At 33.6% G+C, this 14,231-nt stretch overlaps 1 protein-coding gene and 1 pseudogene across 1 annotated transcript; both read left to right on the top strand.

Moving 5' to 3' along the window:
* Positions 1-3,325: 3,325 nt before the first annotated feature.
* LOC120146704 (clavaminate synthase-like protein At3g21360) lies at positions 3,326-6,514 on the top strand. Its single transcript, XM_039160203.1, has 3 exons — positions 3,326-3,769; positions 5,392-5,645; positions 6,055-6,514. Exons 1-3 carry the CDS (start codon positions 3,389-3,391, stop codon positions 6,413-6,415), a joined length of 996 nt encoding a protein of 331 aa, XP_039016134.1. The 5' UTR covers positions 3,326-3,388; the 3' UTR covers positions 6,416-6,514.
* Positions 6,515-8,139: 1,625 nt separating this feature from the next.
* Positions 8,140-13,868, top strand: LOC120146877 (annotated as a pseudogene).
* The last annotated feature ends 363 nt before the right edge of the window (positions 13,869-14,231 follow it).

Raw genomic sequence — 14,231 nt, 5'->3', positions numbered from 1 at the left:
ACACCAACAATAGGCATAATTGGTCGACATACAAATTATCTTTGTACGTTGTGTCGAACGCATTACATCACCGAAGCATGTGTAATCCGATCTCGATGTAGAATCCGACCAAATAAGATTATACAATGCCCCGATTCGTCTACCGAGTATGTCATAAAAAACCCGGATCATCATGTTTCTTATAATCAAAGTAGGCAATAAGCGCATTCACATCCCCATCGACGATTTCCTTTGCTTTACCTCTTTGAAGTGCATTGTAGAGGTCTTTATGTGTAATCCAACATTATGATAGCCCCCTGCCTGCTGCGTTAAATAGTTCATTACTTGTGACGTGCCAACACCGACCTCTTTCATGTTGTTGCCTCATCGATATCAGCCTTACTTACAGCTCGATTAGACGCATAAATGGTGTCATAGCAGATGTGCACAATGCATGATTATGTTTCTGATCAGACTTACTTATAACCCACTGATCGTTTGTATTTGTTGCTGTAACTACGACTCTAGCCTTACATCCTGTTCTTGTGACTGGCGTATGAGCACGTTGACGATCAACAGTATTGACTTTTGATACTCGAAAACCCTTCTTTGGAACAACAAATCTTGTGTCTTCACATTCCCTTCCACGTCAAGCCGTGTTGTTCCCTTACGTGCACTAAACCCATGTTCCCGTGCGAATCCCTTGTAAAAGTGCCAAGCTTGATCACGTGAACAGAAGAGCTGACCAACCAATCTGTCAGATTCATCAACATTATGTACTTCATGGCATTCCTCGGTTGGCTTAACATTGTCTACATCAGTATTATCCATGGCAAAAATTTTGTTGTGCAAGTTCAGTGCTCCAGGAGTTGATGGATATGTAAACGAAGGTTCATTTTGAACATGTTTCTGTAGTTAAAGGGTGGGTACAACATTAAATTCGCAGTACATATTTAGGTATGTACAATAACTACAAGTATATTATCATTTTAAATTCGCAGTACACTGTTAAAAAATTGAAACATAAATTACATAAGTTTTAAAAAAAGTATCGATCCTTTTTATAAAAAGTATGGACACTTTCAATATAATAGGTAAAATATGATGTAATAGGTAGCCCTTATATAATGTAATAGGTATCGTTTATATAATGTAATAGGTAATGGTTATATTGTAAAGTGTCTATCCTTTTTATAAAAGTGTCCATACTTTTTTCACTGTGGAAAACATTAATTTAAGGTTATCTTTTGAGTGAGTTTTAAGATATTAATTTAGTATTATAGGCGTCTAATGATTTATTTTTTACGTTACGGTATATATTATTAAATTAAAATTCTAAATAATATTTTATAAAATATAAAAACAATCAAATAATTTTTTGTGCAAATGAAATTATTAAATCAATATTGTAGGTGGAAAACATGAAACACTGTTAAAAAATTGAAACATAAATTACATAAGTTTTAAAAAAAGTATCGATCCTTTTTATAAAAAGTATGGACACTTTCAATATAATAGGTAAACATATGATGTAATAGGTAGCCCTTATATAATGTAATAGGTATCGTTTATATAATGTAATAGGTAATGGTTATATTGTAAAGTGTCTATCCTTTTATAAAAGTGTCCATACTTTTTTCACTGTGGAAAACATTAATTTAAGGTTATCTTTTGAGTGAGTTTTAAGATATTAATTTAGTAATTATAGGCGTCTAATGATTTATTTTTTACGTTACGGTATATATATTATTAAATTAAAAATTCTAAATAATATTTTATAAAATATAAAAACAATCAAATTTTTTTTGTGCAAATGAATTATTAAATCAATATTGTAGGTGGAAACATGAACACTGTTAAAAAATTGAAACATAAATTACATAAGTTTTAAAAAAAGTATCGATCCTTTTTATAAAAAGTATGGACACTTTCAATATAATAGGTAAACATATGATGTAATAGGTAGCCCTTATATAATGTAATATGTATCGTTTATATAATGTAATAGGTATCTATCTCGCATGTGAGTACTTTATTCCAACCATGTGACAAGTGTGACAACTCCATCAACTCACAACTCAACTTTGAACTCAATCAATATTGTCTTTTAGCTTGATGGTTCATAAAGCATGTTACTTGAACAGTATGAATCAATTATGCAATTTTCATGTTCAATTTAACACTGCATTTCAAATTCATTTCATATGTAATTGGAGTTTGAATTTAAATTTCAATTTGAGTTTGAATTTCAATATATATTCGGCTCCACTATAAATATTAGCCCAAGCCAATATGCATGTTATCATTGATTATTCCTAATTTCCATTTTTTTTTTCCAACGTATAAACGCGAGGGAAATCCCGACCATTTTATTTTTGGTCAACTTTAAAGCGTCAGAAACGTTTCGGGCGTATGATCTGGGTGGTATACAAGAAATGTAACAAATAGCAACTAAAATCATAAGTTGAGTACCACCCAAATCATAAGTCTGAAATACTTCCGATGCTCATCAAAATCCAAAGCTCATTTGGTGCCAAGCAAAAGGAAATCAAAATCCAAATCTCATATGATGCCAAGCAATAGGTAGTGGTTATATTGTAAAGTGTCTATCCTTTTTATAAAAGTGTCCATACTTTTTTCACTGTGGAAAACATTAATTTAAGGTTATCTTTTGAGTGAGTTTTAAGATATTAATTTAGTAATTATAGGCGTCTAATGATTTATTTTTTACGTTACGTATATATATTATTAAATTAAAAATTCTAAATAATATTTTATAAATATCAAAACAATCAAATAATTTTTTGTGCAAATGAAATTATTAAATCAATATTGTAGGTGGAAAACATGAAACACTGTTAAAGTATCGATCCTTTTTATAAAAAGTATGGACACTTTCAATATAATATAATGTAATAGGTAAATTTGCAATGCTATCGGTATAAATATACTGGTTTACTTATAAAATAGGTAAATATAAGCGTTACCTATTACATTATATAAGCGCTACCTAGTATGTTATTGTACTTTATAATATTTCCGGTTAAATAATATAACATAACCGGTCTAAATTTTAACCGGTCACTTGTTTAACCGGTCACACCGTATATTAGCCGTTTTTTAGGCGCCGCACCGCAGAACGACCCAAAGAGTCCTCAGTCGAGTTGGATCATATACTTCACATAATTCATAGGCCTTCTAGAACCACCACTAATTTTGCAATCCATATTTCGGACCACGTTGAACCTAGACGCATAACCCGTGCAAATCACATTCTACGATGTTCCAAAACCATCACCACATCCACTGTCGTTCCGTGTACTCCACGCTCCCTCCTCCCTTAAATCGATATTATCCGGAAAAAAAGAAAGAAAGAGAAAACAAAACAACACTCTCAAGCTTTTCAGCCATGGCAGTCCAAGCTACTGACTACTTCATCGAAACTCAACTCCTCAATCACCAAAAACACTACGTTTCCTTCAATTTTCCGTCGATTCTATCTCCCAACCCTAAACCAAGCCCATCTAGTTCTCTCTCCGATTTCACCTATCAAATCACATCTCAAAAGCCTTTTCTCGACTCATTGTTGCTCAAATCTGGAGCTGTGCTCTTCAGGGGATTCCCCGTGAAAACGGCGAAAGATTTCAACGACGTCGTCGAGGCTTTTGGCTTCGAGGAGATGCCGTACGTTGGCGGCGCTGCTCCTCGGACTAACGTCGTCGGCCGTGTTTTTACAGCGAATGAATCGCCGCCTGATCAAAAGATCCCTTTTCATCATGAGATGGCTCAGGTAATGCTATACACTTAGCTGACGGGAAATCATAAAATGATTACGGGTAAAAACCGGCCTGAACTTTTTCTTTGTTTTTTTATATTGGAATAAATTAGTAACTTTTAGTTATTGAATTATGCAATTTTGAACTTGGTCTCTTAACTTGACATATTTTTCATTTTTAGTACTGGAACAATAGTATTGTATAATAAAAAAAGTTTATATATAAATTGAGGATTAAAAATTATTTTATCCCTTATATATTTCAACTAAAAACTTTTCGTTTATTCAACTTTCACATTTTCAAATTATAATTCTCATTCTAAAATAGTCCCTAAAATTTTTAATTTCATCTTTAAACCATATCTTTCATTTTGAATTGGTCTATAAACTTTGGAACATTCTAAATTCAATCTCAATTTAAGACTCTCATTCTAAATTGATCCCAAACTTTGAATGTTTCAAATTCATCCCTAAAATTTTAAATTATTTTGGGTCACATTAGTGGTACTTTCAAAAGCTTGGAGACCAATTTAAAATGAGAGTTATAATTTAGGAATGAATTTGAAATGTATAAAAGTTTGAGGATCAATATAAAATTAATCATAGTTTTGAGGTAAAATAGAATATTTAAATACAATTAACTCATATATTAAAGTATATATGTAATAAGGTATTTTTCCATAAAAATAAGTAGATAATATTATATAATGTTAGAAAAACAAGTTATTTGCTCTTTCGAAATTTAATAAAATAAATAGGTTTTGGCTATGGTTTATCTTGTCCTCGGTCCCCCTTTTCTTCTAACTCTTGAAATTGAGTCACTATTTTTAATTTCAGAAATTTATTCGCCTATGACTATTTGTCTGATTTAAATATTAAAGTCCCATTGATGATGTTGTTGATCTAATTCCATTATTTTTTTAACGTGAAATTCTACTATTCAAAAGTCTAATTAGTACCATATTAAAAATTAATATAATATGTTATTAATACGATCAATCAAATAAATAAAGAGAATAAATTCTCAAAGAGAAATTGAATTTTAAAAATGGGTAAAGTATAAAAATGATCCCTTGACTATGGAGTGTTTTGTTATTCTCTCGACTATAAAATGTTATAAAATATTTCTCTCGGTTATAAGATGTTGTTTTGTTAAGTCCTTCAGTTGTTAAAAGTTACAAAATGATCATCCGACAATCATATGTTCTAAACTCGTCATTTTTAATTAAAAATTTGACGACAGTCTGAACTAGGTGTTAACCTAATGACTGATATATAATAAAATTTGATTTTAGGATCTTAAACGATGATCATATCTTAGTCAATATATTAACACGTCTATAGTTTAGACGACCGTCAAAATTTTAATTAAAAATGACGAGTTTAGAATATATAAATTATCGAGTGATCATTTTATAACTTTTAACAGTGAATGAATCTCAACAAAATAACACCTAAAAATTTAATGATGTATTTAGGCAACTTTGAAGTTTATATTTCAAGTAATGTGGAGCTCGGATAAGTACGAATATTGTTGATATTACGATCTGAATAGATAAATTATGAATTTACGATTGAATGGTATTGATTTTAAATCAAAATTAATAGTTTTTCTTTCTTCCATTTGATTTTACAAGGTGCCTGAATTTCCATCGAAGTTGTTCTTCTTTTGTGAAGTAGAGCCAGGAACTGGAGGAGAAACACCCATAGTTCTAAGCCACATTGTGTACGAGAAAATGAAGGAGAAATACCCAGAATTCGTGGCTCGACTGGAGGAGCACGGATTGATATACACGAGGGTGTTAGGGGAGGACGACGATCCTTCATCTCCCATTGGTCGTGGCTGGAAATCAACATTCTTGACATCCGACAAGGCTGTAGCTGAGGAAAGGTCAGTGGCTCCCTCTCCATGTTTTTACAAACTTCATCCTTAATTATATTCGATTATGATTACTCGATCCGGAAAATAGATGTATTATGATCCGAATAAAATTCTCATGACACATTGAAAAAAATCTCTAAACTGAAACACTAAACACCGTCAATTAATAACTCTCCTTCTAAACCAAAAAGAATATATCATAAATCATTAATCGCAAAAGAATATGGTTTCATCCACATGAACTATTTTGACAAAAAATAGAAACATTGATTGACTAAAATACTCGCAAAAAAAATAGAGATCAAAGTTATCATTTGTATAAATGTTGGGAGCTAATTTTATTATTATGCAGTTTTTTATTTTTTCTTGCTAGAAGTTACAGACAGCGTACAAATAATTAATCGCAAACTTATCGCAGGGCTGCAAAGCTAGGGATGAAGCTGGAATGGATGGGAGACGGTGTGAAAACAATAATGGGGCCAATTCCAGCCATTAAATATGACAGATCAAGGCAACGCAAAATCTGGTTCAACAGCATGGTGGCCGCGTACACCGGGTGGGAAGACGCGAGGAACGACCCAGTGAAAGCGGTCACTTTTGGTGACGGCCAACCGTTACCGGCCGACATCATCTATGACTGCCTCAAAATCCTTGAAGATGAATGTGTTGCTATCCCTTGGAAGAAAGGAGATGTTTTGTTGATCGATAATTGGGCCGTTCTTCATTCTCGACGTCCGTTCTACCCACCTCGACGTGTGCTGGCTTCACTCTGCAAGTAGGACTGCACAAGTTTATTACATAATCACTTGTTTTATTTCGTATGGTATATGTTATCAATACGGTCTATAATAATTACGATGATTATCAATAATGGAAAATATTAAAAAAAATTAAATTCTACTTTTCAAATAAAATTTTCAATTCTAGTTTAAGATTTGAGTGTAAAGATTTAAAACAATACTTGATCGAGATAATTAATTTTTGAGTAAGCTATTTATTTGGCCACTTACCTATTATTTAGTTTTTATTTTAATCATTAAATTATTATTAATTTTTAATTTATTGTTAACATTAAGTTTGATCTTGCTATTAGTTGCCAACCACATTGACAATCGTCGTTTTACTATCAAATAAATTCTTTCTTCTTGAAATAAATAAGGAAAAGACGTAGTAAAAAGAAATAAGAGTTGATTCACAGGGATTTAGAAAATTCTCAAATTTGAATTTGAATTGGTTATGATCTAGAGTAAAATAAAATAAAGAGAGGGTTTTGATAAAAAAAAAGGTTGAATAAAAAAAGTAATAAAGAGTGGAAATAAAGAAGATTTGAAAATGTAAAGTTGAAAATAACTATGCTAAAAAACAACCTCAAGTCTTGCTTTGACTCAATTCGTTTCTGATCATCGAAAATAAATTTTTACTTCGGGATTCACATCAGTTACAGTCTACAAAACTCGACCCTTGTAACTTACTTTTCACTTTGGTAATCGATTTTCTCAAGGCTAATCTTTGGAAATCCAACTTTTAATTGAACCAACTACGACAATCATAGTTAGTACAAAACAGTTTTAGTATAGGAAACAGTGTTTTGAAAACCGGATCGGACCGTCCGATTCAACTAGAAACTGTTGCCTAGTCTGGTTCAATCTACACCGGTTGAACTGCTACTAGTGAACCGGCCGGAACTGTTGAACCGTTCAGACTGGACCGACTGAAAACAAAAAAAAACCACCAATTTTGTTTTTTTTTTTAAAAAAAATTAAACCAAACGACGTCGTTTGTTAAATGAGCCAAGTCGAACTCGAGTATTGCTGAGTTCGACTCGAACTTGAAAACTTTAAAAGTAAGCTCAACTCGACTCAAACTCACGAGCTAAAAATTATCAAGTTCAACTCGAACTCGAAATATAATATTGAAACTTGAATTCAAAAAAAATTTAGAAGCTCGATTGAAGCCTAAAATTCGAGCTTGGTTGAAGTGAAAGAATAGTTCACTCAATGCTCACCAAGAGGCTCCATGATTTTGAATGACAAATTACCTCTATTATTTATAGAAGTTAGTTAGGATGCTCTTCTATGTTTCTTAGTCATGTGGGATTGTTTTGTTCTCATATTTTTACTCTTTAGACTTTTTGGGATGCTCTTTTATGTTTCTTAACCATGTGAGATTATTTTAAAAAAAGTAAACAAAACAATATCATTTTATTATGATTTTTTAGCCCCAAATTTATTTTTAATTATAGTTATATAATATATTTATTATTTAATATGTTTTACCTTAAATATTATGTTGTAGTTAATTTGAATCATTTTGTTTCACTTGATTTTAAGGTTTTTAACTTATATATGTTATGACTTGCTTTGAATATGACTTGTGATATAAAAAATTATTTTTTATTAAATATTTTTTGTATTTTTATTTAATTTTTTAAATAATTATGACGGCGTCCGGTTCTTCCGACCGGTCGGACCGGTTCGACCGGTTGAACCAGTGAACCGGTAGCATGGTCGGTTCGCTAACCGTTCCGGTTATGAAAACCATGATAGGAAAAGCCCAACTCGGATTTTGTTGTCTCGCTGAGAATCGAACCCAATATCAGTTTCCTTTAACAGACTGCCGCTAAGTGTGTTCACATGAAGTCGGATATGCTACAAGTCGATCTTTCCTCCTGACTTTAAATCAGAACAACATCCAGACCAACGTCGACTTTTTAAAATGATAGTGTTTTGATTTTAAAGGATATGCCTATTACCTATCCAAGTTTCCAGAAACTGAGAATGACATCCTGAAGATGTTAAGTGATTTTCAATTCTCACATATTGAATTGAGTCATCCCTTAGCCTTTCGGTTTATGAGAAAATTAGCTAATCATGACATAAGTCATACTTAACATGTTTAAAAATAAAACTTGAAATAAAATAAAAATAAAACGAAAGAAAGACTTTTATAAAACCAAATAACCGAAAGCTGCTGAATTAAATATAAAATAAGTGTGTTTTGAGTCTTACCCCAATGGGATATTTATAGCTTCTAAAATCCTAAATATAAACATGAAAATTAAAAGATAAATAAATCCTAAAGATAATTTCAAATGTTTTCAAATTCAAACTTTAAATTTCAAAAATAAACTCTCCTAAGATATCTATGCCCATCCACCTTTCAGAAGGTGCTGACTAGATCTTCTAGAAAACTGTTGATGATTGGGCCTTCTGGAAACTACCACGTCAGACCGTATCATGCCGAGAGTCGTGCCATTGTCTCCACCCGTGACCAAATAATAATAAAAAATATAAAATGCATCTTTTTTACTGCTAATTCTAGAAAATAATATCTTATATGAAAATAAACACAATACAACCAAATCAGCAGTAATAAATCCAAAAGATCAAAGAATTAACAAGCAAAAATTATCAATTTAGAATATTCATCACACATATATTCCTTGTTTTCCATTTACTTTATTATATTGCATTTTCATCTTTATCTCTCTTTTTTAGTTTCTAACAACTTTGTCTTTATGGTATATTTTCCTTATTCTTTTTGTGTGCTTTTCATTTTCTTTATCAATCGTTTGATCATCCTTTTTGTTTTGTTTTTATCAAGGTTTTATTTGATGTCACTTCAACTAATCAAGAAGACAATTATTTGTTATCTTGATGATATTCTTGCTTTGGATCATCAGATTAAATTTGAATACGTGATTTGTGTTTGTAAATAATTTTATCACGATGTTTGTCTCTGATTTATGATTTTCGATGATTTTTCAATAGTTTGATCAATTGTTTAGATCTTCTAGAAAACTGTTGTTGATTGGACCTTTTAAAAACTGTCACGTCAGACCGTGTCATGCCTAGAGTGGTGCCCATGTCTCCAGTTGTGACAAAATAATAATAAAAATACAAAATACGCAATTTTTATTGCTAATTCTGGAAAATAATATACTACACGAAAATTAGTACAATACAACCAAATCAACAGTAATAGATCTACAAGATCAAATAATTAACAAGTAAATGTTCTCAATTTAGAACAAGTAAATGTTCTCAATTTAGAACACTCATCACACATGTATTCCTTGTTGGTTGAATCAGGTTGAAAAGGCCAATTGTGATTTTGACTATGGAGGCTACTTTCTGATGAAGGGTTCAGAAAAGGTATATTTGTTATTTCGGTTGACCTGTTATTTGTTGTCCATAACCCATAGTTGCTGGACAGGATTTGAGTGTGCTGAGCGTTTTATTTATAGAGCCGAATGCATTTTAGTTATTGTCTTTTGACGTATATGATGTTTTTTCTATGTTTAATTATAGATATTAATCGCACAAGAGCAGATTTCTTTGAAGAGATTGTGGATTTCGAACGTACAGGGTTGGACGGTTGCTCACGGGTCGAAGGTGAAGAGAAATAGATTGATTATTAGACTAGTGGAGAATTCTAAAATTGAACATATCAATGGGGGGGGGGGGGAGAAATCCTGACCGTTTATTTCTTGTCAATTGAGATTCCCGCGTGGATTTTGTTTTTTGCCCTTGGTGTTGTATCAGACAAAGAAGTTGTAGATCTGATTGGTTATGGAAGCTATGACTCCGGTATATCAAACATATTGTTTGCCTCAATTCAAGACGCTGATTGGAAATGTCCTAATTTTCGTGAAGGAAAAAAATGCTCTGAACCATTTGGACAAATTAAGCAAGGAAACCAGATTTCCCGTTGAAGAAAGTGCGACAACAGAGATGATTTCAGGAACAATAGGTTAGAGATGGCTGGTGAGTTGCTTGAGTGTGAACTAAAAGTTCACATTGCGCATGCAAGGAGGCGAATGTCAACGTAACTGCAGAGAGATCTTTATGCAGATCGTACTGTTCGTCCAATTGAGCATTATCTGGATGCTTCCATAGTTACAAATGGGCTCTCTAGAGCGTTTTCTACTGGTGCATGGTCACATCCTTACAAAAAGATGGAAAGAATTTCAGGTGTAGTGGCGAATCTGGGACTAGCAAATCCATTGCAGACAATGGTTGATTTGAGGAAAACACGTCAGCAGGTCTCATACACTGGAAAGGTTGGAGATGCAAGATACCCGTAAGTTTTATCAAGACTATTTTTTTTCCTAGTAATCTGTTGCTTCAAATATTCAATATTTGTTGTACCTTATGGGGATCTATTTGAATCAATGAAAGTTCTTCTATATTCATATCTTTGTGATACCGATAAAATGAGCTTAGTAGCTTTTAATTTATTCAATTGTGTGGCAATGAATTGCTGCATACTGTGTATCACTTATTGTATTTATATCACATCAAAACAGTGTAGTTTTTTTCTATATTGACTTGCAAGACTAAACTTATAAAGGAAATAAAAATCTAATGTAATAGGGGAAACAAATAAAACTCTAATTTGCTGCTCTCTCTATATTCATTGCTTTCCTTCTCTGATATTGCTTTCCAATAAAGGCATCCACATCAACTTGTTTTTTATTTAGGGTTTGAAATATGAAGTTAATGATTTATCTTTTGAGCATTTGATTTTGTTGAGATGTTTGTCAGCTGCAATGTTGTTTGGTTCTGATATAATTTTCTATTGCAGACATCCATCTCATTGGGGAAAAGTTTGGTGAAAATTGTGAGCTTGTGAAAAACCTGGCTACCACAGCACTTGTGAGTACGAATGTAGTGGAACCCATAGTTGACAAGTTGTTTGGTTCTGGAATGGAGAAAGTGGATAGTGATACATCGAGCTCAGTTGATGGGAAAGATAAGGTTTTTCTGAATGGGGAATGGGTTGGTGTTTGCGAAGATTCCCTTTCCTTTGCCACTGAGCTTAGAAGAAACCGACGGAGGAAAGAATTACCTTTTCAGGTGGTCACCAACTCATTTCATAGATTGCATTGATTTTGAACTTCTTCAGTTTTTTAAATTCTATATGCCTCGCTTGTTATGTGCTTCCAGGGTAACCACTTGAACTATGAAACTAGAATTTGTTTTTATTAAGGTTGTATGTCTCGGGAGAGTTCCAGACAGTTTTAATCAGCTGTAGTTTATTAGTGGTCTCATCTTTTCTAATAATGATTTTTAACTTGTAGGTGGAAAATAAAAGAGGATAGCATAAAGGAGAGGTGCGCATCTTTTCGGATGCTGGGAGGATTACGCGGCCTCTTTAAGTTGTCGAGAATCTATTCAAACTAAAATCATTTAAGGGGAAGGAGAATTACACCTTCCAGTCCCTATTAGACCAGGGGATAGTTGAGCTAATTGCAGCCGAAGACGAAGCTTGTCGTACAGCATGGGATATCAAGTACCTCTTTGCAGATGTTGAGGAGAAGCAACCTGTTATGTATACGCATTGCGAGCTTGACATGTCGTTTCTTTTGAGTTTAAGCTGTGGGATCATTCCATTTGCAAATCATTATCATTCAAGGAGAGTTCTGTACCAGGCACAAAAACATTCTCAACAGGCCATTGGGTTTTCTACAATAAACCCAAACATCGGGGTTGACACTTTGTCGCACCGAATGTATTATCCCCAAACAATGACAGCTGATGGTCTCGGAAAATCAGGATATCCCCTAGGTCAGAATAGAATGCAACCAAAGCCAGAATTGTACAACGGCCAGAACGCCATTGTAGCAGTCGATGTTCATCTTGGATACAATCAAGAGGATTCTTTGGTAATGAACGGAGCATCTACAGAGCGTGGAATGTTCCGTACTGAACATGTAAGAAGTTACAAAGCAGAAGTAGAGAACACGGAAATTCAGGAGAGGTGGCAGAAACCAGAAGATATTGTAAATTTTGGGAAAACAGAAAGATTGAACGTGTGGACAGCCTTGATGATGATGGTTTTCCTTATATTGGTGCGAGTCTGCAGTCTGGTGACATTGTCATCGGGAGGTTTGCTGAATCTGGAGCTGATCATGGTGTAAAACTGAAGCACTCCGAAAGAGGAATGGTTCAGAAAGTTGTGCTATCTTCAAATGATGATGGTAAAAATTTTGCTGTAGTATCTCCGAGACAGGTAATTTTTCTTGGTCATGTGTGTGAATGGTAAATATATTTTGTTCTACAAGATAGTGTCTTATCCTTTTGAGTCTTTTAGATGTTCATTGGTTGCCTTTCTGATATATTTTTCAGGTTCGTTCTCCCTGTCTCGGAGACAAGTTCTCAAGCATGCATGGGCAAAAGGGTGTCCTTGGTTTTCTGGAGTCTCAAGAGAACTTTCCATTCACGACTCAAGGAATAGTTCCTGATATAGTAATTAGCCATGCATTTCCTACAAGACAAATTCCGGCTCAACTCTAGGAGGCTGCTTTGGGAAAGGGGATTGCCTGTGGTGGGTCAATGAAATTTGCCACTCCTTTCTCCACTCTCTCTATGGATGTCATTACAGAACAGTTTCACAGGTAATGGATAGTCCCGAACAAGTTGACCTGCATGCTCACCTTGCATTCATCATTGACATTTTTCACTACTGAAATCTTAGATGAGCCATTCCAGAATTGTTTAGATGGACCCTTTTTCCCACTGAGCATTGCATGATGATTTTCGCACTTTGTTTATACGTATGATATGCTATAGCGGATATATCTTTGAAGCTCGGTTCGCTGTTTTTATCGGTTATATCTAAGTTCTTTTTGGTTGTCTGTTATTATTATTGGATCTTTTTGTTCTTATAATTAGTATTGTTTACAATGATGCTGTCTCGTCTTCTTTGGTGAATATCTGTGACAGGGCTGGATTTTCAAGATGGGGAAATGAGAGAGTTTACAATGGTCGTACAGGCGAGATGGTTCATTCACTCATATTCATGGGTCCAACATTCTACCAGCGTCTCGTCCACATGTCGGAAGACAAAGTAAAATTTCGCAACACCGGGCCCGTGCACCCACTTACAAGGCAGCCAGTTGCTGACCGGAAACGTTATGGTGGGATCAAATTCGGTGAGATGGAATGCGACTGCCTGATTGCTCATGGTGCCTCAGCCAACTTGCACGAGCGCCTATTCACGCTCAGTGATTCCTCCGGCCAGATGCATGTATGCCAGAATTGCAAAAACACCGTAAACGTTACTGAACGGACGGTAGATGCCGGCCGAAAGATCAGGGGACCCAACCGCCGAGTTTGCCTGTCCAGAGATGGTATCGTACGAGTTAGTGTTCCTTGTGGAGCTAAGCTATTGTGCCAGGAACTATTCAGCATGGGGATTAGTCTGAAATTTGAAACCCAGTTTTGTTGAGTTACTGCTTTCAAGTGCAAATACTTGGGTGCTTTTTCTTCTCTGACTTCATATCTATTTCGGTACGACTCAACTTGAATTGAAAAATTCTATTGGAATTGATTCGAGTTGTAATTTTATGAAGACTCGATTTTTAAAAGAAATTCAAGTCGAGTTATAAAATACAATTTAAATAATTCAAATTTTTTAATAATTATTAGATTTATTTTTAAGTTTAAATCGAATCTCTTAATTTTATAAGATATATGTATATCACAAATGAAAACAATATATACATATAATTTAAATATGAATCAAATAATATCATAACACTTATAAATATTTACAATTAAGTTTAAGTAGAAACTAGAAAGAATTTCACTC

This window comes from Hibiscus syriacus, unplaced genomic scaffold (assembly GCF_006381635.1).
Source record: "Hibiscus syriacus cultivar Baekdansim isolate YM2019G1 unplaced genomic scaffold, ASM638163v2 tig00110931_pilon, whole genome shotgun sequence".
Classification (NCBI taxonomy): domain Eukaryota; kingdom Viridiplantae; phylum Streptophyta; class Magnoliopsida; order Malvales; family Malvaceae; genus Hibiscus; species Hibiscus syriacus.
The sequence above is the reverse complement of the archived record's forward strand: the minus strand, read 5'-3'. Positions and strand labels throughout refer to the sequence as shown.

Bases quoted from the DNA above. Each gene is read 5' to 3' on its own strand.
- LOC120146704 (XM_039160203.1), top strand. From the start codon at position 3,389: ATGGCAGTCCAAGCTACTGACTACTTCATCGAAACTCAACTCCTCAAT. The intron at 3,770-5,391 runs GTAATGCTATAC...TGATTTTACAAG, and splicing joins TTCATCATGAGATGGCTCAG to GTGCCTGAATTTCCATCGAA. The intron at 5,646-6,054 runs GTCAGTGGCTCC...AACTTATCGCAG, and splicing joins AAGGCTGTAGCTGAGGAAAG to GGCTGCAAAGCTAGGGATGA.